Source organism: Pagrus major, chromosome 1 (assembly GCF_040436345.1).
Source record: "Pagrus major chromosome 1, Pma_NU_1.0".
Taxonomy (NCBI): Eukaryota; Metazoa; Chordata; class Actinopteri; order Spariformes; family Sparidae; genus Pagrus; species Pagrus major.
In genome coordinates, this window is record NC_133215.1 from 21,723,455 (window position 1) to 21,749,040 (window position 25,586).

General features: G+C 40.8%; 1 protein-coding gene across 2 annotated transcripts in view; it reads left to right on the forward strand.

The window, feature by feature from the left end:
• The window catches only part of LOC140996577 (alpha-1,6-mannosylglycoprotein 6-beta-N-acetylglucosaminyltransferase B-like), a 129,180-nt gene that overhangs the window by 45,322 nt on the left and 58,272 nt on the right, over positions 1 to 25,586 (forward strand). For both annotated transcript variants that reach the window (XM_073467016.1, XM_073467023.1), the window contains 4 exons: positions 5,083 to 5,192; positions 16,484 to 16,560; positions 17,012 to 17,191; positions 21,318 to 21,482. In XM_073467016.1, the coding sequence (XP_073323117.1) occupies positions 5,083 to 5,192; positions 16,484 to 16,560; positions 17,012 to 17,191; positions 21,318 to 21,482 (532 nt within the window). The remainder of the gene's footprint in view (positions 1 to 5,082; positions 5,193 to 16,483; positions 16,561 to 17,011; positions 17,192 to 21,317; positions 21,483 to 25,586) is intronic.

Consider the following 25,586-nt stretch of genomic DNA (forward strand, 5'->3'; position numbering starts at 1 on the left):
GAGCTTCATTGGTGCTGACACACTCCCGTGTAGCAGGGAATGGGACTTGATGTCTGAGGCCCCAGCCTGCGATTCGCCCACAGGGCGGCCACTCGTTAGAGCAGAAAACGGAGGGAGAATAACGAGGGAGGGACAGAGGGACAGCGACAGCAAAGAGCCTGAGAAAATGAGGGAGGGAGATGAACGAGGGGGAAAGGACGCGCAGTTGATTCACTCCGTTACACTGTGCAGCGGATGAGAGGGGAGATTGGTAAGTCTCCCCTCAGGCGTACGCTCTCTGAAGATCACTGCTCTGGCTTGGCTTTACCTATTTCTCCCCCCTTAAGCACCCATCTAAGCTCCGTCAGTAACAACCTTTATCCCAGGAGGCTTTCTTTTCCACAGCACTCAAGTCAATGTCATACTGCAGCTTTGCTGGAAGTAGCCAGCAAAGGGGACACTTAAATTCTTCTTGCACTTCATTTTTCTTCATTTCGGTTGCTCTGTGCATAGATCAGCAGGAGAAATAAACAATGCTGTTCAAACCTAATTCTCTGTGCCACTGTATGAGGGATGCACTGATAGTTTGGTCAAACATCGGTATCGACCGTTATAGCCTTGTTGACTACAATTGGCCTGTCGGGGGAATAAGATGAAATTCACCGATAGCTGTGGCAAATGTTTATCTGATTTGTGTGCTGGCACATTTAAGAGCTGTTGGCTCATACATTTGTCAGGCTATGTAAGTAAGTGCTGAAAAGATCTCATAATTGAGTAGGTAGTTGTATCACAGCCTGAAAAGGCTTTCGAAGCAGTTACTTTTCAAAAAAGAATCTTTTTCATGTTGAAGTTATTGTTTCATAAATGTGTTTCATTGAATTTGTACTCTTTCAAAGATAGTATAACTACAAAAACATTAAAACATCTGTTTCAGCATCAGATATTGTACAAATTGTTATTAGTTTTGTTGTCGATATTTTAACACCAAGACGAGGGGTGGAATAAGTAAGGACGCACCCCAAAACAAACGGACATCAGCCATCAAACAAACCAACAAGCTGACATTCTCACACCATGTCATGCATTTCTTGCTCTGGACAGCTACTGTTGATGAGATACTGCCAGATCTGTCCTCTTCCCTTAAGAAGATGAGCTTATTAGATAGCGAGGGAGGGAGGGAGAAAATTGAGGAGAACATGAGAAAACATTGTATACTTAGAAAAATCTTCCTCTAGATGTCATTGATTTTCTCTGTCTGTTTCTTCTTCATACAGTGTTCCACTTCTGCTTGGCATCTGTCAGTGGATTTCCTCCCGCCGTTTCTTCTCCCCCTATACTTTCCTCCGTTTTGTCTTCTCTTTGCTCTTCCTCATTTCTGTTTTGTTTCGCTCATTTGTAAAAGAGCCAACTGTCTACATTCATCAAAAGGAAGGAAGTTTGCAAGTAGCGCACAACAGTGGGCCATCAAATATGCATATCTCTGTATTCTTTGATCATAATTATCATCTAATGTTTTAGTCAAGCTGTTTTGTTGGCTTCCACACGAAGGGGCCCAGGATCTTTTAATTTTATCATTTCTTTCTCTTAACACAAAGGTCCCCCTGGTACTCTGGGTCTGTTTGCTTTAGATGGTTGATCTTCTCTTCATTTTCTATCTGCTTTTATTCCAGTCTTTCCTTGACTCTACCACTGTATGTTTCTCTTTGTGTTCTTGCCCTCTTTAGATCCCATTCTGCAATACTCTCCCCTCTTTTTTTCAGCCTTTCATCCATTCCCTGCCCCAGTCTGTCCTTCTATGACTCTCTTCTTTTCTCCTCCTCTGTGTGTTCATCTCTTGGGAGAGTTCACATTGTAGCAGGCATTAGAGGTGAGATTAGAAGGTCAGGTCTTATAGAGGCCAACCTGCACAGTCACAGCCAAGCCCCCCAAAGAGAGCTTTACAGTAACAGGGGTTACTCAGCTTACCGAGAAAAGGTTTTGTCCTTCAGGCCAAATACATGGCAACTTTTTATAAGATGGGTACCGTGGCAGCTGTAATCCTCTACAGCAACTTTTGTCTAATGCTCCATGTAACAATATAAATGTTTTAATATAATTTTATTGCCTAATAAAATGCTGGATCTCATTATAAAACAATATTAGGTAATAGCTTTCACTAACGTGAACGCTGTATTCACCTCACTGAAATTAGAGTTAGTTTTGTCATATGCTTTTATTCAGATAATATTTTCTGCTAAATAATCAAACTGATGGAAATGAAAACATTCTCAGTTGTTTTTCCAACACATTGGTGGTGCAGAATGGGAAGTGCAACTATGCAGACGAGTGTGAAGCAACAGGGATGTTGATCAGCACCCTTAAGTCTGAGGCCATACTACTCTGCTGGAAAACAGTGACTTATTCCCCTTAGGGTTTGAAGAGATTCACTACCCCAAATCAGATTGATGATCAGACTGTCATAGTGATCCGTGAGCTGATCCTCAAGAAAAAGCCCTTGATTTACTTGTCCATCTATTCCAACCTTCACCTATGTTCATAAGCTAGGGATAATGGCTTGAATAATGAGATCATAGATAGAAAATCCCCAAATGATCTATCTCTATCTTAGCAGGGCGGGGCTTACTCTCAGAGATTTGGTGAGAACTTCACATATACAGAAGAACTCTGAGTAAACGTGTAGATCCTTCTGATTGAAGAAGGTTGATTACGCGGGTCTGGACTTGTCCTGCACACATCTCTGTGGAGGTATTCTCGGCACATCCAACTGGGAGGAGACCACATAGCAGGCCGAGAACATGCTGGAGGGATAATGTATTCCATTTGGCCTAGGAACGCCTTGGGATCTCCCAGGAAGAGCTGGAGGACATTGATTAGGGAGACAGAAACACACACATTTCAATACATTTATTTGGCTGATGACTTTATGCAAAGCAAGTAGCAAACATATGGACACAAACCAAAATTGCAAGAATCATGCAAAGTACATCAACTTAATCAAATAAGCTGAAGTGAAATAGTTAGAAACAATAAGAGCAAGAGAATTTTTGTTGTTGTTTTGTTTCTTGTTTTCATGGGCCAAGATGCAGTCTGAAAAGATGAGTTTTCATTTGTAGAGTTTCTGCAGTCCTGATATCAGCAGGGAGCTCATTCCATCATTGTTCAGCCCGGACAGCAAACAGTCGTGATTTTGTTGAGCAGTAGGAGGGCTGTCTTTGTAGTGATGGAGTAGCAAGTCATTTGACAGGAGAGGAATTTAGTGGAGGGGCTGGCTTGTGTGGTTTGAATCTGTCCTGGATGAAGGGTGGGCCTGAGCCGTTTGCAGCATGGTACCACTGAGTTGAATCAGATTTGAGCAGCCACCAATACCCGTTGCAGGGTTGAGAGAAGCTGCGTAGTGTGGGAGAGCCTGCTGGCACATGCAAGCACAGTAGTCTAGGCGCGAGACAAGACAAGAGCCTGACCCAGAACCTACGCTGTCTCCTGGGTGAGGAACGGACATTTCCTTCTGATGTTGTGGTGCATGAATCTGCAGGAGCATCTTGTCCCAGCAATATTGGCAAAGGACTGTGTCACACCTAGTTTCCTTACAGCCTGAGCCAGGGACACCACAGAGTTATGACTTCCCTGGAAGGAGGAGCAGCTCGGTGTGATCTTGTCAAGATTGAGCTTCAGGTGGTGTGTAAACATCCACTGCAAGATGTCAGCCTGTGCGCTGCCACATGGGTTTCAGACCGGGGAAAAGACAAAATTACATTAAAAAAACATCATATAAAGACTAGATAGACATTCTGAATTACAGAAGTTAAAACTAATTTAAATTATGATTAAAAATGAAATCATAACATTTTGAAAATGTAGATCTTGAATGAGAACTTCATGTCACTTATTCCACAAAAAGTTAATTTGTTTTTGTTTTATTTATTGAAAGATTGCATTGCATTCTATCTGTTAGTTTTTGCTAATGGAAGTCTTAAAAAATAAAAGTCCAACTCTAAATTATTTACATAATATACGCCACACATTCAGAGATGTATTTCTACATATGTAAAAGCTTTATTTTATGCAAATTAAAAACTGAAAGTAACATCAGCTTTACATTTCTGCAGATTGTCTAATATTTTGGAGGAAGCTGTTGCCCCTGAAATATACATGCACTAAACAATAATGGCTTCTCTCTTTTAGTAAACATATTAAACAGAGCGGAAAAAACACTTAGTGATGCTTTCGAGTGACTTCTTGTGACTTTTATGGCTGCCTCCTTTTTTATTTTAGCTCATTTTCATACAGCTGCTGTTGGAATGTATTTATTTAAGCAGCTTTGCATTCCATCCCCTACACACAGACATAATCAATAGTTCTGATCATCATCTCTGATGTGTTTTTATGGTGCATTTATGCCTCTGAGTTTAATGAGGGTTAATACCATCTGCTGATTAGACAATACAGAGAGACAGGAAGACACATGTACACGCGCAAGCTCACTCACAGAATGTGCACTGAAATCAAGTCATTTAAATGGACATAATGGGCACAGCAGTATGAGAATATGTGGTTACACAGGCTTGGCTTTGCGTGATATGCAATCATGCAGTCAGATGCTTTGGAAATATGCAGAACTACAGTACAGTGAGCACACAAACCGATGCAAACACATTCACACAACAACGACACACAAATTTCCCACACATCCTATTATGTAAACGGGAAGTCTCTCACTCTACAGAGGAAGTGGTATTAACAGCACAGGTCTTTTTCTATTTCACGCTCCAACCAAGTGTCTAACAATTTGCATCTCCCACCAACACTTCTACATCTGTTGAGATGTAAAACGGGAGGGAGGGGAAGAAAGACTGAGACAGAATAAAAGTTGAAACAGGAATTGGACAAAAACGGGGAATAAGGAGGAGGAAATGATACCATGGGTACCGGTGTGGGATTAGTGGTTCTATTTGATGCAGAGGTACATGCTTTTTGTGCAAGGTACTTTGATTTAAATTGAGTTTACATTGTGTGAAAACAGTGTGAAGGCTCCTCTTATTTCTGTGTGCCTTTATCGCTTCTTCTTCACTTTACGTTTATGTGTTGTTGTTGTTGTGTGTGCAGGTTTCAACCAGCCAGCCTGGTGGAGAGGATCCAAGCTATAGCCCAGAATGTTTCCAACATGGCCATCAAGGTGGAGCAGATACTGCAAAACAGTATGGTGCAAGGAAGAGGTACAGCACTAATCATCATCATCATCATCATCATCATCATCATCAGTGTGAAATGCTTTTAACCTCTTGTTTTACTTTACTTTATGTGATGAGAAAATAAGTGATTGATGTCATGAGTATATGGCTCTGGGAGACTTATTAAGTTACAAGAACAGTAGATAAGTACAGTATCTACTGTACAGTATTCACACAACATCAAGCAATCTTATCCTATTAGGGCTAGGCGCTATGGACCAAAATTCTTATCTCCATATTTTTGGGCCTAATGGCGATTCACATTATACAGTATCTTTGTACTGGGCTAAATGTTCAGTTGTAAGTCAGAGCCCAGTTGAGACCCCACTTATTATTAAAATAAAATGCAAAGACAGGGTTTCACCTCACACACAATCAAACACACCAACCCTCATCTCACACAATCAAGCAGCTCTGTCTCACACATAAGCAGCATAATGATGTATTGCATGGGTGCTACTGCAGTGATTTCATTCATGGGGCGGACAGATTTTTGTGTAGCACTTGCAACATACAGGCCTATGTTTGTCACACTGTAGACTAATTAAAGGACTGATTAAAAAAAAGAAGCGCAGCACGCTGTGTTGCAGGACAACTTGTGAGTGGAGAGACGCAAACTGGCATGGCTTTACAGAATAAAGGGGTTATGAAGCCCATTATCACATTATATTGATATAAATGGTATTGTCTCAAACTATATCTCATTTGAAGAAATATCGATATACCTTAAAAATCGATGTACTGCCCAGCCCAATTCAGTTCAATCCTCCTATCTCAAACATGTATTCTGTGCGAGTACACTGACATCGATGTGCTATTGAACCCCTGTGCAACCTGTTTGTTACACTACATTGCATTTGTTTGGCAGATGCTTTTGGCTTATGATAAATAGTTTATTGATTAACTTACTTACTGGAAGGGGAAACAGGTTTGGATTGTGGTCATAAAATCAAACATACACAATAAATCCAATCAAAGACATGCACGACACATGGCAGACACCCAAGTTTAAATTATTTTTTGCATTGTTTAGCTAAAACCAAAGAGCCATGAATCACCCTACCTGCATTGGAAGCTGGAGTTCAGAGTGAAGGACATGATTCAGATCTGAAACTTTTTTCGTTTTTCTGGTTTGAACCATGTACTGTATTATGTTATGCAGATGATTATATTACATTGAATGGGTTCTAACCATTAGAGAATGGGTGTGGGGAGAGAAAAGAGAGAGAAAAAAGATGCATTTAGTGAGATTCTTCAGTAATGTTCAACTGAAAGTGCAGCTGGACTCTTGCACAGCTGTCAGCTTGTGTTGGAGCTTCATTTGCTGCTGATATTAACAAGGGAACAAAACAGAATACAAACCACATCTTCAGACTCGCACATGCAGAGGAGAGAGACACAGTCACAGACTTGTTTAAATGAGGAAATGTAGCTGATTTTTCAGTTGATAAAGAACTCTTCTGACGATCTGTATCGTCAAAAAACACAGGTGAGTGTTTCACTAAACCGTACAAAACAATATTGATGCTATGTGTGACTACAGCAGTAAAATTAGAAATAGGTTATCAAAAACATCAATCCAAAATCTAAAAATTGAGGTCTGAGAGTTCCAGAGCATCTTGTGGATACTTTGCTGCATTTTCTCTTGCTTTGGCTTTAGCTTTAAGGCAAAACCAGGAAGAATTCTTTCATAAGACAGAAGACAGATTTTATTTTTAGAAAAGTAGGAAGATAAATGTGAGTAATCAAGTCATCTGGGAAGCACTGTTGTGCATGCGGTACACTGTGGTCATCTCTGTATATCTCATCTTCGCTTTATTGCTTCCATCCAACCCTGTTGTTTTTCTGTTGTCTGACTCTTGCACATTTTTAATCAGAACCTAAATAACACTAAGCTTGTGACAACTCTGTACGTGCACACACATACTCATACACACACATAATAAAACCATTATAATCATTTTTTCGTACTCTCTTCTCTCACTTTTTCTCTTGAGGGTAATTGCCCAATTCTTTACAAGAGAATAAATGAGCGTTACATCTCCTTTTGTTTTTCCCTGCTGCATCTGCAGGGACGATGGCACACGCCAGAATGAAAACACTGCTGCTTCCTCTAATCACAGATGAATTGAAACACTGCCGGCAGACTTTATTATCATACGGCTCAGTGGCAGTTTATTTATCTCGTGGTCAGGCATGTGCGAGAGGGAATGACGGGGGAATGAGAGAAAGAGGGCGTGATTAGAATTTCCTTCCCCTCAAGCGCTGACGAAGCTTTTATGTTCTGTCTTGCAGGGACAGGAGTCAAGTGTTTATCTAGTTAGCTGACCACATTGGTAATTGTTCCTACAGTGGCCGCTATTGTAATCATATTTGTAAGCAACGTGTGTCTCTGCGTGTGTGTTCACAGTCGATGGAGAAGAGAAGCCCCGGGGAAGACTTATGTGGAGAAATGTCTCTTTTTCATTAGGCAAATGGAAACAGACGCAACCTAGAGAGAAGGCAAATTTGTTGGTCCAGAGAGAAAAAGAGGGAGAGAAGAAGGGAGGGGGAGAGTTTGAAAGACAGAGAAAAAATGAGATACTGAAGCTGCATTGCTTCTATACTCAGACGGTATCATTCCAATTCTCTCTCTATCTGTCACTCTCTGCCTGTCTTTCCCTCACATCAGTTGCACAGAGGCAGTTAACTAAGTCAGTGGAGCAATTAATACAGTGAGTGTAGCCTAAGTGAGCAGACATACTCGCTAGCGTAACCCTAGGACTGTTGGCAGCAGTGGGAGACAGGCTGTGCTGCTTTGTCAGAGCCCAGTGAATAGTTAAGTGTGCACTGCAGTGGAGCCGATACGGTGTGATGATGCAAAGGGGAAACCACAGGGATTTATGGGTACCGACGGCACACACACGGCATAAGCTGGAAGCGATGATGTTAATGATGAGAGAGAAAGTGAATATTACTGTGAAATGTCCACAGGCAAGTTGAGGAAAGCTGTTAATGTGAGGTTTGGAGGGGTGAGCCCGTGGGTCAGATAAGGTCATGTCTGCAGTCATTTTGTGAAAATTATTAGGTTTAAGAAATAAGACTTTTGAGAGTCTTTGCCATGCACCATATGCTGCTAAATGAGCTGAGAGATATTATTACGCTGGTTGATTGCTATTGGAATAGTTTTCTTCACTGGAGGATAAATATTCATATTAAAGCCATCTGATTTAAGTGAGTTAAGCTAGCGGGCCTGTAGACTAATGAAGCAGTGACTGTGGGTAATGCAAAGGCATGCAACTTGACTTTTACTCACAAGAAGCATATATTGTCAATACCTGTACCTTTACCTTTTGATATTGTAGGAGCCATTTTTTATGTTGTGCAGGTATTTGTTTTTCCACTAGGGGAAGTATATTTCAGTTACTTTCTTTTACCCCAAACCTGGCCCCAGCTGTTGTTGATCAGAAGTGTTGATTAGTTTGAGTGGAGTGGTGGTGGAACACACACACAGTTTTTACACGGCAGCCAGAGAAACAGTAGAATCTCTTTTTGTTCTGTCAATTTACCTTATCCTTTTTGTTCAAATAAACGGGAACCTCACCCAAAGATATTACTTTTACAACTTTTCTTTTTTATTCGCTCTGGAGTCGAGTCAAGAACGAACCATCCCAAACCACCACAGGTGACAAGTTTTGCTTTTTGAATAGTCACCACACAAGTAAAAACTGTTTGCCCTGGATGGAGGACAAGTAAAGAGCTTTGCCCTGGATGAAGGAAACAGCATTGTTGGAAAGAGGCTGCTGCTGCTTGGATCAAGAGGAGGCCATGGAGCTTGCAACCCCTCCCTCCTGTTCATCAGACAGAGCCAGAGGAGAAAGGTAAAGGACGCAGCAGACAATAAACTGCATGATTGAAGAAAATGAGCCTGTTTGAGTGATTTAATGGAACTGGACAGTCTTGATGCATTGGATTGTGGAACTGGATGTCATGGATGTTGATGAAATGAAAGTTAATTGGAAAAAGGAGGAAATAATCAGCACCTGTGAATGACTGCAATTGTTCTGCTGCTGACGTCACAAGTTGACATATTTACAGTGTGGAAATGGATGAAAATGCTGATGTTGAAAATGTTCTTGAGGAGCGTGTTGCAAAAAGTGATGTTCCAACTGCTAAAGGTGATGTTGCAAAAATTGAGGAGCGTGCTGTAAAAAGTGATGTTGAAAAAAGAGAAAGAAAATTAACTGCAAAAGGTGTTTCACTGCTAATTGAAAACCTGCAAAGGAACCGGAAGTTAACCTTGAATCAAGCATCCAAAATCAAGTTGCAGATCAATAATCTGTTATGTGACAAAATAACAAGTGATACTTTGTGCAGTGTTGAAACCCTTTTAAATGAGTTTAACAAACTGTGTGAAGCTGCTGCTGAAACTCATGGTGCATTGATGGAAATGCCACTGCCTGAAGAAGAATACAAAAGGCAGCAAACATGGTTTGAACAGAAGTTTAAAGCAAATGAGAAATTCATGTGTGATGTGTATAAATGGTTGAAGGATGCACCAGAACATTGTGACAAACAGTCTGTAATACAGGAGGATGAGATTCAATTAAATGCTGACCAGGAGGATGAGATTCAACCCAATGACAGTATTTCAAATGTTCTCCCCCCTGGAAAAACACGGGTCTCATCTAAGTCTAAATCTTCATCCAAATCTTCCATCACAAGTTCTGCATGCTTACGAGCAAAGGCTGAAAAGGCAGCATTGATCCAACACATGGCTGCTTTGGAGAAAAAACATGCACTGGAGGCTCAGGAGGAGAAACTGCATGCAGAACAGGAACGATTAAAAAGACAAAAGGAACAACTGGAAATGGAAACCCAACTAGCTGCTGCTACAGCTAAAATAGCCATACTGGAAAGCAGTATGGTGGGAAGTGGCTCTACACCATCTGATGGAATGAATTCATATTTCGATAAAGCCACAAAATCAAAAATGGAAATGTCACAGAGGTCAAAGTTTGAAACAGTGCAACAACCACTCTCACAGCAACCACCTTCACACCTTCAGGATGCACGCCCTAAAGAAAGAAAGTATGTACAAACACAGCCTACAGAAACCTTCACTTCAATACAACCTATGCAATTCCTACCAAGAGCACCAGGAGGCAACACAACTGTCTTCAACTCACTGCAAGGTCACAGGTCAAGCAATGTTTGTACCACGCCACAAATGAACACAAATGAAAATAAAATACAGGACATTGGCAACATTATGCAGCGACAAACAGAAATCACTGCTCAGCTGGTTCAACAACAACACTCAGCATCTCTTCCACCTCGAGCAATACCCATATTTGATGGTGACCCTCTACAGTATGGATCTTTTATCATGGCATTTGAACAGGGAGTTGAAAGAAAAGTCAATAATCTCCAGGACTGCTTGTACTACCTGGAACAACACACCAGGGGGCAACCTAGAGAATTGATCAGAAGCTGCTATCACATGTCAAATGATCAAGGCTATCACAGAGCCAAATACTTGTTAAAGGAACACTTTGGCAATGAAATGAAGATTGGGGCTGCTTACATGGAAAAGGCTTTAAGTTGGCCACCAATAAAAGCTGAAGATGTTGGTTCTCTTCAAACATACATGTTGTTTTTGAGAGGATGTTGTAACATGATGGAAAGTCTACAGTATATGAAGAAATGAATGTACCATCAAACCTGAAACAGCTTGTGATGAAACTGCCCTACAAATTAAGAGAAAGATGGAGAGCAGCTGTTTGTGACCTACAGGAGAGACGTGGAAGTAGAGTTTTGTTCTCTGATTTGGTCAACTTTCTGGAACATCAGATCAAAATTCTCTCTGATCCTGTCTTTGGTAACTTGCAAGACACACAAACTGCTACATTTAAAGGAAAAGCTCCCACAAGATTTTCACCCAGGAATAAAAATCCAGCAACTGTGGCAGCTGTAAGCACTTCAGCAGGTATAAAGTCTGCACAAACACCGCTCATCCATGCCTTGTCTCTATCAAAAAGCAAGACCACATCATGTTGCATATGTAAAGAGGATCACGCAATAGAAGATTGTGTACATCTTAAGAACAAAGTGCATCGTGAGAAACTTGATCTTTTAAGGCAAAGTGGTGTTTGTTTTGGTTGTCTAAAACCAGGTCATATCAGCAAAAGCTGCAAGAAACGTCTAACGTGTGATGTATGTAACTTCAGACATCCCACAATTCTTCACAACCCAGCTAAATTCAGAGCATTTGAGCAATCAAGCAACACGGTTGTCCCTCAGCAGACCTGTGCTCGCACTGGGGCCGGTACGCAGAAATGTGTTCTCTCAATTGTACCTGTACAAGTAAAGGCTAAGAATGGAGACAAAATTTTGACCACTTACGCTTTTCTTGACCCAGGAAGCTCAGCTACCTTTTGTACAGAACGCCTGATGAGACAGCTGAACATGGACAGCATCCAAACACACATCTTCCTGCGAACAATGGGACAAGCACATACTGTAAAGACTCATGTTCTGACTGGACTGGAAGTAGCTGGTTATGATGAGAACAGGTTTCTAGACCTACCTGAGGTTTACACTCAGCAAACCATGCCGGTTACAAGACACAATATTGTAACAGAAAAGGATCTGAGAAAATGGCCTTACCTGGAAAAGATTAAAGTTCCCGAGCTTGAAGTTGGAGTGGATTTGTTGATTGGCACAAATGCCTCAAAGCTTTTGGAACCGTGGGAAATTATTAACAGCTGTAATGACGGACCCTATGCTGTTCGGACCCTATTGGGGTGGGTGGTGAACGGCCCACTTAAAGGAAGTGGAAGTGATGCAGGGAAGAATGGCTGCCCTACTGTCACTGTCAATAAGATCTCCATTGATAAAGTGGAACAGTTGTTAATCACGCAATACAACCAGGACTTCAATGAAAGGTCATGTGATGACGCTTTAATATCAAGAGAAGACATGAGATTTCTTCACATAATGGAAAAAACAATTCGCCTTGAAAACAACCACTATTGTGTTGATTTACCCTTTAAAGTTGATAATGTCATAATGCCAAACAATCGATGCATTGCTGAACAGCGAGTCATGAGTTTGAAAAGAAAGTTTCAGAGGAACACAGAATATCATCAGGAGTATGTGCACTTCCTAAATGATGTCATCAAAAATGGTTATGCGGAGCAGGTGCCTCAACAGCAACTGAATGGAACTGAAGGTAAAATCTGGTACATACCACATCATGGGGTTTATCATCCCAAAAAGAAAACATTGAGAGTTGTATTTGACTGTGGAGCAAGTTTCAAGGGCACATCTTTGAACAGCCAGCTGTTGCAAGGTCCTGATCTCACAAATTCCCTTTTTGGCGTTCTTCTCAGATTTAGACAAGAAGCAGTTGCCATCATGACCGATGTGCAGGCTATGTTTCACCAGGTTCATGTGTCTCAGAAACACGTTGATTTCCTTCGATTTTTGTGGTGGCATAATGGAGATGTGACACAACCTGTGGTGGACTTCAGAATGAAGGTTCATATTTTTGGAGCAACTTCATCACCGAGCTGCGCCAATTATGCCTTGAAAAGAGTTGCTGATGACAACACGGCTCAGTACAGTGACGAAGTATTAAAGACCATCAAGCAAAACTTTTACGTGGACGATTGTTTAAAGTCTGTGTCATCAGAAGAGGAAGCTTTGCAAATGGTACAAGATCTCACTGCTGCATGTGCCAAAGGAGGCTTTCGGCTCTCAAAGTGGATGAGCAACAGTCGAGCAGTTATTGCAAGCATCCCTGAAGAAAATCGTTCCAAAGCAACCAAAGAACTCAATTTGGATAAAGACAATTTACCTGTTGAAAGAGCTCTTGGATTGCACTGGTGTGCGGAATCAGACATGTTCATGTTCAAGATTGCACTGGAAAGTCGTCCATGTACCCGCCGTGGAATCTTGTCAGTGGTTAATTCTATCTATGACCCTCTTGGTTTCTTGTCACCGTTCACACTGCCTCCCAAGCTGATGCTGCAAGAGCTGTGCAAAAGAAAAATTGGTTGGGATGACACAATACCACCAACCTTTCTGCAGAAGTGGACACAGTGGCTGATAAATCTGCACAAATTGTCACTGTTAAAGGTGGAACGGTGCATCAAGCCAAAGAACTTTGGAAAGGTAAGCAATGCACAGCTGCATCACTTCTCAGATGCTAGTGAACACGGATATGGCGCTGTTTCTTATCTGAGATTGAAAGGCATCTCTGATGAAGTTAACATTGCTTTCATGATTGGAAAATCCAGAGTCACTCCCATGAAACAAACCACAATACCAAGGCTTGAACTCACTGCTGCTGTATTAGCTGTCAGACTGGATAAGATGATTACAAAGGAGCTGCAACTGGAATTGGACCAGTCAGTGTTCTGGACCGATAGCACGACTGTGCTTAATTACATTTCAAGTGAAACAAAGAGATTCCACACATTTGTGGCGAACAGAGTGGCTGTCATAAGAGAAGCCACAGAGGTGGCCCAGTGGAGGTACATTGGCTCTAAGCAGAACCCCGCTGATGAGGCTTCAAGAGGACTGTCAGCTGATGATTTTCTGAAATGTGAACGATGGCTCAAAGGACCAGAGTTTCTGCTGACTGAGGAAAGAACATGGCCAAAACAGGAGGTAAACAAACCTGCCGTCACCTTGGATGACCCTGAGGTTAAACAAGACCTCACAGTTAATGCTTGTGTTGTTGATGATGCATCCAATACCATGAACAAGCTTCTGACCTACTTTTCAGACTGGGAAAAACTCAAAACTTCAGTCGCCTGGTTTTTGAAGTTTAAAGATCTGCTTCAACAGCTAAGGAAAAACGGTAAAGCATGCAATAAAGGACATCAGCAACACAAAGCAAATATGAATGTTCAATCATTGACACGGGATGACTTACATACTGCAGAACTGGAAATTGCACGCCTCTGCCAACAGCAAAGATTTCACAGGGAAATCTCTCTCTTGGAGAAAGGCGCATCATCTGTGCCTTCCAACAGTGACATCTACAGGTTGGATCCCATACTCCAAGATGGGCTGTTGAGAGTAGGAGGTCGTCTGAGAAAAGCATCCATGCCTGAGACAGTAAAACATCCAATAATTCTGTCTAAAGATCAACACATATCCAAACTTATCTTACAACACATTCACAAGCAAGTGGGTCACGCTGGACGCAATCACATGATATCTACACTTCGAAAAACCTACTGGATAACAAATGCAAACTCAGCCTGCAGAAAAATCATTGCTGATTGTGTTACCTGTCGTCGTCTTCAAGGCAGAGTTGGAGAACAAAAAATGTCTGACCTTCCAGCTGAAAGACTCCTGCCAGATTTACCACCATTTACTAATGCAGGTGTGGATTATTTCGGCCCTATTGACATCAAAAGAGGTCGCAGCATGGTCAAAAGGTATGGTGTAATCTTCACATGCATGACTAGTCGGGCAGTACACCTTGAAGCAGCCCACTCACTAACAACAGATTCATGCATAAATGCCATCCGACGGTTCATGTGTCGACGTGGGCAAGTCTACAACCTCAGGTCAGACAACGGCACCAATTTTGTTGGAGCTGAAAGAGAGTTAAGGGAAGCTCTTAAAGCCCTGGATCACAACAAAATGCAAAGTGCTTTGGCAAAAAGAGGAATAGCATGGACATTCAACCCTCCTGCTGCATCTCACTATGGCGGAACATGGGAGCGGATTATTCGCCTCATAAGAAAGGTGCTGTATTCCATTGTCAAACAGCAAACTATGGATGATGAAAGCTTTTGCACTATCCTTTGTGAAATTGAAGCCATTCTCAACAGTCGCCCAATAACCAAACTATCCGATGACCCTAATGACCTGGAAACACTTACACCCAACCACATTCTTCTGCTGAAGGCCAAACCTCTTCTTCCTCCTGGACTGTTTGATGATAGTGATGTATACATCAAACGAAGATGGAGACAGGTACAGTACCTGTCAGACTTATTTTGGAAGCGGTGGGTAAGAGAGTACCTTCCACTGCTCCAAGAAAGACAAAAGTGGACAAAGCCACGAAGGAATTTTTCTGTGGACGACATTGTTATTATCATGGACCCTTCTGCTCCAAGAAGTTCATGGCTAATGGGTAAAGTGACCAAAACCTTTCCAGACAGGAGAGGTGTTGTCCGGTCAGTTCAGCTGAAGACCAAGACAGGCTTTCTGGAGAGACCTGTCACAAAACTCTGCATGCTGTTGGAGACATAAAGATTGTTATTAAAGACTGAAATATGGATTGACTTCTAAAGAAAGAAGATTTGATTTATGGACATTTACTTCTAAAGAAAGAAGAAGAAGATTTGCACACACATACACATCCTTTTTGGCTCCTTTTTGAAATATGTTTATATAATTGTAAGTGCACACCAACACAATTATGGGGCCGGTGTGTAGGAGCCATTTTTTATGTTGTGCAGGTATTTGTTTTTCCACTAGGGGAAGTATATTTCAGTTACTTTCTTTTACCCCAAACCTGGCCCCAGCTGTTGTTGATCAGAAGTGTTGATTAGTTTGAGTGGAGTGGTGGTGGAACACACACACAGTTTTTACACGGCAGCCAGAGAAACAGTAGAATCTCTTTTTGTTCTGTCAATTTACCTTATCCTTTTTGTTCAAATAAACGGGAACCTCACCCAAAGATATTACTTTTACAACTTTTCTTTTTTATTCGCTCTGGAGTCGAGTCAAGAACGAACCATCCCAAACCACCACAGGTGACAAGTTTTGCTTTTTGAATAGTCACCACAGATATGGTTATATATAATATGAATATTTCCTTATTAAAATATTTAAAAATGACTAGACCTTTGTTGTATCTTTTGTTGAGTTGTGTACTTACATTTCCCAAATGTTTCCAAATGTTCAAGCCCTGAAAAATCCGCAAGTTTACTCAAGTTTACTCATAACCTTATCTGTCAACGTGTGTCCCTGAGTCATTTTAACAGATTTTCATTCAGCAGTGGTGGTTGCTTAAAAATGACAACAACTTCTATACATTACTCAGGTTTTCCCCCTAGAGGCAGAAATTACATACTGTATATTTAATTTGACCTTGTTTTAACCATGTATTTTTCCTTTATTGCTCCATCCTAGCTCTCTTTGATGATTTGAGTTGTATGAATTTGGCTTGATATTTCAAAATGGGAGTGGATCAAAGTGTGTTGCTCGCCAGCCTACAGGAAATACATTTATGCTATGTAAAATTACATTCAATTTTGTCTTTTCAGTAATGAGAGATGGGACGTCAAGCCAGTGTGAAGTACCAAGAGACCCCCGCTTTCCAGAGTGTCCAGGGAAAGTAGATGTGAGTGTATCAATCAGCTGGTTTAATTTTAGATATGATGGTACAGCAGGTTTTCTTTTTTTAGTGACGCGTTGCATCAGTAATAGCTGAAATTGCAGTGGTAATTTTCATTTGCTTCTTTAAAATCTCTATCGTATTGGTGCGAGACATTACATGTTGTGATGCGGAAAGATTCATCAGAGACAAGCTATGCCAAGTTCAAGGTAATTACAGCAAAAAAGCCTGATGTAGCGCTTCAATTAAATGTATTTAGTCGTGTTCCTGATTTATGCAGCCCAGTAGCAGATAACCTGCGTATAGCCCTTGAGTTAAGGAACTATTGCGACAAAAAATCATTCATAATCCCTTCTGACCTGCTATTTTTAGTTTTTCCATGTGCTGATATGATTTTGTTGATGCATGATTGTACATAAACTGCCCTTAATGTATTTGGTCTCTGTATTCCAACCAGTGGATGCGTGCACGCTGGACATCAGACCCTTGCTATGCCTTCTACGGTGTCGACGGATCAGACTGCTCCTTTCTCATCTACCTGAGTGAGGTGGAGTGGTTCTGCCCCCCACTGGCCTGGAGGAACCACAGCAGCCCTCCAACCCAGTATGTGCAGCAGGCAAAGCCCCCCAAAAGACAGGTTAGGGACTACTCACAAACATGCATGGCAACAAAAAAGACTTTAACACTACAATAGACAGGGCTGCAGACAAACTTTTCTCACCACTATCCTGCAACTGTCCTGTGAAAACAAATACATAAATAGCTGTCAGGAAGTGAATGTAAACCATCCCAAAATCTAAATGTTGTTTCTTTACTTTGTTATAACCATCTATAGTTGTTAGTGGTAGATTGTATTCTAAGCACTTCTACAGCAGGCATCTGCTGCACATCAGCTGCTAACAGGGAACTAGCTCTTACTCATTTTACACAGATTAGGTGTTCACAATGTAGCATTATCATGGGAAAGATAGGGTGCATCCCCCATCGTTAGCGAGTTTACTGCTTGCTTTCGGATTTTAAAGCGTCATATTTTTCAAGAGAGCCAGCCATTGATAGTAACTAGCGCTGACACAGTCTGGCTGTACAAGACTATAATTATAGTAACGACATGGAAAGACATGCCCTGTTTATAGTCCCTCTGTTTGTCATTTGCAAAGCGATAGTTACAGTTATACATACTCATACATACTTTTTGTCCCTGTGGCACCTGTGGAAAGATCTCTGTTCCTCCCAAAGACATATCGTCCCTGGTTCGACGGGACGCCGTTAGTCTCGAGCCCTGACTATGGACATGCATACAGTGGGTGAAAGTGTAAACTGTGCATGCTTGCTCTGCATCACGAAAGAAGCAACTAATATAACTACTTACTGTCCATACAAACATAAACATAACTTAATGTGCCTACAGCAGTTATTTCATGATCTCTTTAAAGTATTAGGATCATTCATTAGTTAATTATTTTAACATACAAAGGTCACCAAGTATTTTTAAATGATAAATGACTGAATTTTGAAAACAACCATCTCAACAGTATGTATAGACCAAAAGGTACAACAGAGGTGAAGTCCTTCTCTCTGTGATGAGGGAGAGCAGATGCAGTGTGTGGGAGTATCATCTGACTCAGTCTGAGTACACAAACCAAGTAATATATTTTTCAACCTTTTCAGCCTGGGAAAGTAGTTTAAATTATTGTCTACAATTAGGATAGCACTAAAAAGGCTTTGCCAACAAAGACATTTCTTGCAGGGGTGAGTTTGACACCACTGAATTGATGAAGCACTGTACATTATACTCAGAGGACATAATACAGATGACATTCAATCTGTTTCCAGGAGAGCTGAGGACCTTTACCTGCTGCTTTATGAACACAATATTAGTTTCTCCATTTGAAGCTATACTCACCTTACAAGGTAATACTACTCATTGCTCACAACCGAGGGGTTTAACACTCAACTTTAGATTTTCAGTTCATTAAGTTCATATAAATAAGACACTTGCAGATCTGCTCTATTGTCTGTTGCTTAAAAAAGCCCCCATCCAACCTCCTAAAAGGCCACTAGCTTGTTCTGAGTGTGCTCAGTGCACCAAGACTATGTGGAAATACTACAGTGGTACAAATTAACGGGAGATCAGGGCAACACTTTCTTTGGAATTTCATAAAAAAATGTGAGGGTCGACATGAGGGCCAAAGAATGCAGCTTATTATAAGGAATGGATTTTGCTTTATCACCCTCTTCACATTTGTTTCATTTATCTGTCATATATTTAAGAAAGACTGTTACTACAGTACGATCCCCTTTGGACACTGTGGATGATTTGTGGATTTTTTCCTTTTCATTCTTGGTAGGAAAAATATGCAGTTTTTTGTTTGTAGTGTGAAATTAAAGAAAATAATGATTCTTATCTCATGACATGAATAAAACATGTTACTAACATGCACGTCATTGCCCTTCATATAAACTCTTCATTGTTAAGCTTTGTCGTGCTGTTTGCACCTAAATAAACATCTATTCACTAGTCAGCGACCTTAAGTGTAAATTGCTTGCTTCAATATTTAATGTTTTTGAGAAAAATAAAAAAACTAAAATGTTCAGGCCAGTAATGGATAGAGAGTAGAGGGAGTAGAAAAGAAGAAACAATTTTGTTTTTAGTCAGCTGCTTGAATTGGTCAATAAGAGGCGGTTGTGTTATAATTACAGTTTTTACAGAACAAAAATAACATCAAAAATATGTTTCTCACTCTTCATATTTTCAGTTTTAAACAGGCTTTTATAATAACAAAGACAGGAAATTAAAAATGAACAGACAGGAGTGATTAATGTTGGAGTGCTGACGGTCCTTTTGCTTTAAAGAGGCTGTGCAGGAGTGTGAGCAGTTTGTCCCCATTGATACACAATAGTTAACCTTCATCTGACCCTCTTCACTCTCCACTAATTAAAACAGGTCTGACCCTCCTCATCATTATCCTCTACTGTCTAATTTTCTCACTGACTTTGAGGTCATGGAGCAGTGAAAACTTTAATACTTCATTTCCATACACAAACATTTCCAAGACAAACAATTACACACTAACAGAGTGTGAGCAGCTTGTCGTGTCATCCCCACATAAGCATACTTTCTTGCTTCTGAATGCTGACACAACTTGTGACATGGATTCATCATGAATAAAGTTGTGAAAGTCTTTCACAGTTCCTCTGGATGACTTTTATAAAGGAACAGTAAAATCCTCCACTGCTTTTTTTTGTTTTTATTTTTTTATTTTTTTATTAAATTACCTTTACATAAAAATGAACTACTTCATTCCTCACAGTAGTGGCACAATACAGGTGAAAGTGCCCTCTGGGAAAAGCCTTTGCAATGATAATAAGGTCTCTAAATTTGGATGTTCACCAAATGAAAAAGGAAAGTCTTCGCTGCACACACACATACTAGCTATATAGTCACAGTGGTTTGGTCAGCCTTTTACAGTGTTTGTTTGGGAGCACAAAGCAATCATAGACGTTTGAAGTCGTTATTAAAGTGATGTGTGTGCACTATATTTTTGTGTGTATGGTTTCACCTTGCCTTTTACACTTTATTTATGGCAACAGAACTGAAGTAAAGGAGAATGTCAGTGTAAATGAAGACCGATATCTCCATCTCTCCTTCTGAACCAAAATTACTAAACTGTGGATTACAGTCTTCCTCTATCTTGCGAACATACAGCGTTGAGCCAAGGTTGTTCTCAGAGGAGGAAAGTGTGGATTGTTTAGAGCATTAGCTGCTGTTATAAATTCTTTCCATACTTTTCTTTGACAAAAAGCCAGCCTCAAAATAGTAAAACTAAGTCACACGATTCTCTTTTGAGACACAGTTTTTCTTGAAATACTTCTCTAAAACATTAGCGTTGACAAGACAAATAATGCATCATGCATAATGGTTTATTCTTTTAAAAATCTTCGAGCAATTGTTTTCCTGTCTTTGCAGAGAATACAGAATTACCATCACACAGAAGAAAAAGATCTGCATGCACAAGTTACATTAGCTGATGTAACTTGTGCATGCATTCTTAGAGCAATTTCTTATCATATCATTCATTCATGAAAATCTACATTAGCAACTTCATCAAGTGAGTACTGCTAACACTGTTATTATTGCTTATCCCACGTAGCTAACGCTGCTAAAGCATGGAAAGTGCCGCCTTGCGTCAGTTATTATGCTATTGTTACTTACCCTGGTTACACCAGTATTCACTCATAATCGCTTCCCCAGTAACCTCCCCAGGAACGTTGTGGATAGAAGGCTGCTGGTTGAAGGTATTACAGTTTGGTTGAGCAGAAACTGAGGTTTCACGGAAAAAAGACCAACTCTTACTTCAGCAGACCACAGGGGGACAAATAAAGTGATCTGTGATCTCCACTCTTTGGAAAGTCAGAGGATCAACAAAGTTTAGAAAAGCCCACAAATATCTACTGCACCAAATCACATGGAAATGCAGTTGTCAACACATTTCACTCTGATCAAAAAACCTGTCGGTGGTGCAAGAGGAAAAGTCAACTGCTCACCAAAGACAGTAGTATTTTATCCACTGGGCACCATAGAGATCTGTATCAAAATTCATGAGAATCTATCCAATAGTTGTTGAGATATATCCAAAGTGATGGACCCGCTCACGCTGACACCCACATTTCTGGTCAAATGCAAAATTTTAGATGACTATTCTCACACTTTCTCTTCACTTCTTTCCATTTCTCCTTTTACTTTCCATCCATTCCCTTCCCAGGCTGCCTTCCGCACAGACCTCACTGTACTGCTGGACCAGGTTGGGACAGGAAAGGAGTCCCTTAGCTTCATGAAGCGCCGAATTCGCCGCCTAGCACAGCAGTGGGCAACAGCTGCCAACCGCCTGGATGCCAAGCTGGAGCAACGGTGGAGGGACCAGAAGAAGGTGAGAGACAGAGAATGTTGGCTGGTGTTTGTTTCTTGTGACTGTAATCAAGTGCTGTAATAACCTTTTCATAGACAGACAGACAGACAGACAGATAGACGGATAGTTAACTTTATTAATCTCCGAGAGGAAATTAGGTTATCATAGCAGCGGGTACATTCAAATACAAGTACAATCAAAATACAAGGGCAAATATAGAAACAATAAAAAACTATATACGATAAAATGTTTAAGTAGCTATAAAATAAAATAAGAGGTAGTAAGTAAAATAGAATAAAATAAAATAAAATGAGTGAGGTATAAAAGGTAACAGGGAACATAAGGTGCAAGAGGATAAGGTGCAGTATTTACAGTAATAATAATTTAAAGGGCATTATTTGTGTGTTTTGGAGTGTGCGTTATAAAGTCTGATGGCACCAGGAAGGAATGATTTCCTGTGCCGTTGCTTTAGGCAACGGGGTTGAATGAGTGGCTGTGGCTGAAGCTGCTCTTAAGCTTGTCCAGAGTTTTGTGGAGGGGGTGAGAGACATTGTCCATGATAGCCAGCAGTTTTGCCAGCATTCTGTCCTCCGCCACCTCCTCCAGGGTGACACGCTTAGAGCCAACAACTCTGCCTTCTTTATGAGTTTCTTCAGTCTGTTAGCGTACTTTGCTTTGATGCCCGCACCCCAGGACACCAGGCAAAATGCAAAGTGTAGCTGAGAAAGATTTGGCAATAACAGACATATCAAAAGCTTAAATGATGTTAAGAGTGTTACGGTGCACAACCATGGTAGTCTGTCTAAAAAGGTAGAGGGGGGGGATTTGTACATCAAATTGATGTACAAATGATTTTACTGCAAAACAGGTTAGCTTTTGATTCAAAGATTTTAGGCATGACTGCCTACCAAATAAGTATGTGTGCATAAAAAGGCTCTTTCAGATGCCTCTTGAGGGTTCTCCGTTTGAATGATGGCAAGAGAAAAATGATAGAGGAGGTAATGATAGGTTGTCATCCATCGCTTGCTGTCTACATTCTTCTTCTGTAATTGGTGTGTAACTGTCTTTCAAAAAAAGCTCAATAATGTAAAATAAGAATTTACTGCCGTGTCGCAGTGTTAAATTGTTAAGCCTCATTTTGTTTGGCACTGAAGCGGCACAGTATCGTCTTGGCTAGTTCCTGCTTGTAGCCATGCGCGCCAAGGGCTTAGTGTGAGAGAAAGGAAGAAAGATGTGAGGATGGATGAGGGAGAAGAAATGAAAGGGAGAAAAGAGGTAAGAAACGATGATGATGAATGATTGGGATTATGATGAAATGCCAAGCAGTACCAGTGCCAGAGGGAGAAGAATGAGATGAGTAAGGAAGGACATGAGGTGGATGGATGGTAGTGGAGAGGTTACAGTAGAATATGGATTAGGAAAGGATTGATGGAGGTTGAGAGGGGGAGGCATCGCTGAGACAAGCGAGCAACAAAGACCAGAAGGCCAAGGTGTCATTAAAAACTGGTTAATGATACAAAACTTTTCAATTTCAAGGCTTACTTTTCCAAATGTCAAGCAAAGCAATATGTAATTAAAACTTTGCGAATCTTAGAAACTTTCTTTGCTGTATGTAACCTTTCACTACACCACATTTTCGGTTTTGTCAGGCCTCCTTACCTTTTACATTTCTCACCCTGCTCTGCGTAGACTCATAATCTTTTAGTTAAGACCATAATGATAAATGAATGAGTTAATGTGAGAAGGCAGATTGAGCACACAGTCTGTTTCTTTCCCCCAAAATGTTTCTCTCTGCCCCCATCACTCTCTAAAATAAGTTAACCAGGGTGGAAATAGTCCTCTGTCACTGAGATTGATGTTGTCCTTTCTTGTAGTGCACTGAGGGGATTTGTTATCCTCTATTGTGGCTCTCTGGCTGCTTTAACCACCTATATGCCTTAAAACATGCTGTCTCAACAGCAGATGCGCTGGTGTTTGGTAAGAGTCCGCCTTGGCTGTCAAAAGCTGTTTATCATAATAATTAGAAAAGGACATAAAAATGTGTGTGTTTTTTTTTGTCTGTGTATGGCTGCTAATTGGATATCATTGCAATTAAAGCAAAAGGAAGAATCTCATACAATTTATTTAGAAATTAAAGGAGATATATTATGATCATTTTTAAGTTTATTATTTTTTTTGGATTACCACTAGAAAGGTTTACATTATTTAGTGTGCAAAAAACCCATCGGTGGTCTCATGCACTGTATTCTCCCTCTGTCTGAAATGCTCTGTTTTAGCTCCTGTTTCTGTAAGGTCCCCCCTCCCGATTACCCAGTCTGCTCTGATTGGTCAGTTCACACATGCCTGACCCAGCACCGCTAACAACAACTATTAACTATGCCAAAACAATTTTTTGTGCCAAACTAGCCATTAGGCATAAATTATGCAAATGTCTGACATGGTGAAGTAGTGTGATGTCATAAAGTCAGGAGCAGTGTTTTCTGTGGGAGAGAGGAGCTTCTTTGGTTCAGACTTTGACATTAACTTTCACAATCTTTTACATACACAAGAACAACCAGTATATGAACCACCAAAAGAAAGGACAAAACAAAAGAGTATGGTAGAATTCCTTTAAATCTCCTTCTGCAGCAGTCAAATTTACCATTTTTTGACATTACCCCACTCCCTGAGAGGAAGATTTGTTTTCTTGAAAAGTTTAAAATGAACACTGACTTTAACATTGAGAAGGAGAACGCTTGTTTGATTTTAATTAACTGTGGTCTTGCACTTGTCTAACATTTGTCTTTGAAAAATCCCTCCTTTCCAATAGCAATTTTAGCATTCTGCTTGAGTATGCAGTCTTTACAATTCCAATGGGGCTCTGTTGGTTTAGTTCTGTTTCCTTGTTTGGCTTTCTCTTTGATTGTAAGCAGAGTGGATGTTTACTCAGAAAAAGAATAAATTAAAAGAGCACAGAGGTGAGGATGGAGGGAGAAGGATGAAAAGGAACGAGAGAGAGTGAGAGAGTGAGAGAGAAAAACAAGATTATTCTCTGACTGTCAGCGGCAGACACAAGGACAGGACCTGAGAGTCGAGGCAGAAGAGATTTTCTACAGTGAAATATATTGAAGAGATAGCCGTTTGAGAGATTTTATATGCAGTGTCCCGCAGTGAGTGATGAAGTAGAAGCCTGCCTTAGATATTCTAAGAAACCTTTTTTTTTGTGACTAATCTGCCCATTTCCTCAGTGCTGGTGGAGTTCAGAAAGAATACAATCAACCTTTTGCTGCACTTCCCTTTCAAAGCTGTTAGACATTTGAAAGCTCATCTTCTTTTTTGGGGGGGTGCCGTTATCAAACTTAATGAAAAGCCCGGGTCAACCCATTCAGCCATTATAACGTAGCTGATGGAACATTTTGTGTATAACAAATTGCTGTTCTCTTTTAGCTAGACATCAAAGGAGACACATTCGGCTAAGCTGTGTTATAATGGAAAGGTTTTGAAGAGACAATAGCACAGATCCAAAAGCACTGACCTTATCCTGTTAACCTGCTACAGTGAATTCACTGCCTGTCTGGTGTTAGCTTAAGTGTTTCAGCAAGTCAGTTTGTGTGCATCTGTGCCTACTTGGTGTGTGTTGAGCATGCGCATTTGGTGTGTTTGTCAGCATATGCTAAACTGTTAATTCCCCTTCTCCCTCTGTCTGCCCTCTTGAGAGTTAATTGACCTCTGACTGATGGAGTGCAGACAGTGTTGGAGACTAATTGGTTATGGAAGGTGAAGTGAGGAGGTGGGTGCAGGGAGGGGGTAAGGAAAAGTTAAAGTTAGGAGATAAAGAGGAGGGGGGAGAAAAAGGAGACGTGAGGAGAAATAAAGAGGGAGGAAGTGTATTCTGTATAGGTGTGAAAGGAGGATGATGGAGAAGGTGAAAGTAAGGGTAGCGTAGTGATGGTTGGCAGTGCCAGCTTGTGTTGCCACCCGTGGCCTTCCATCGGACAGCTGCGACCTTCATAAGGGCCATGGTGCATGAGCAAACAGGGTCGCACACTCACGCATGCATACATGCAAGATCTCGCACCAGCAGATGCTGAGATAAGAATTAGCATTCTTCTTTCGTTAGCCTGTTAGTGACGAGTGGAGCCGAGG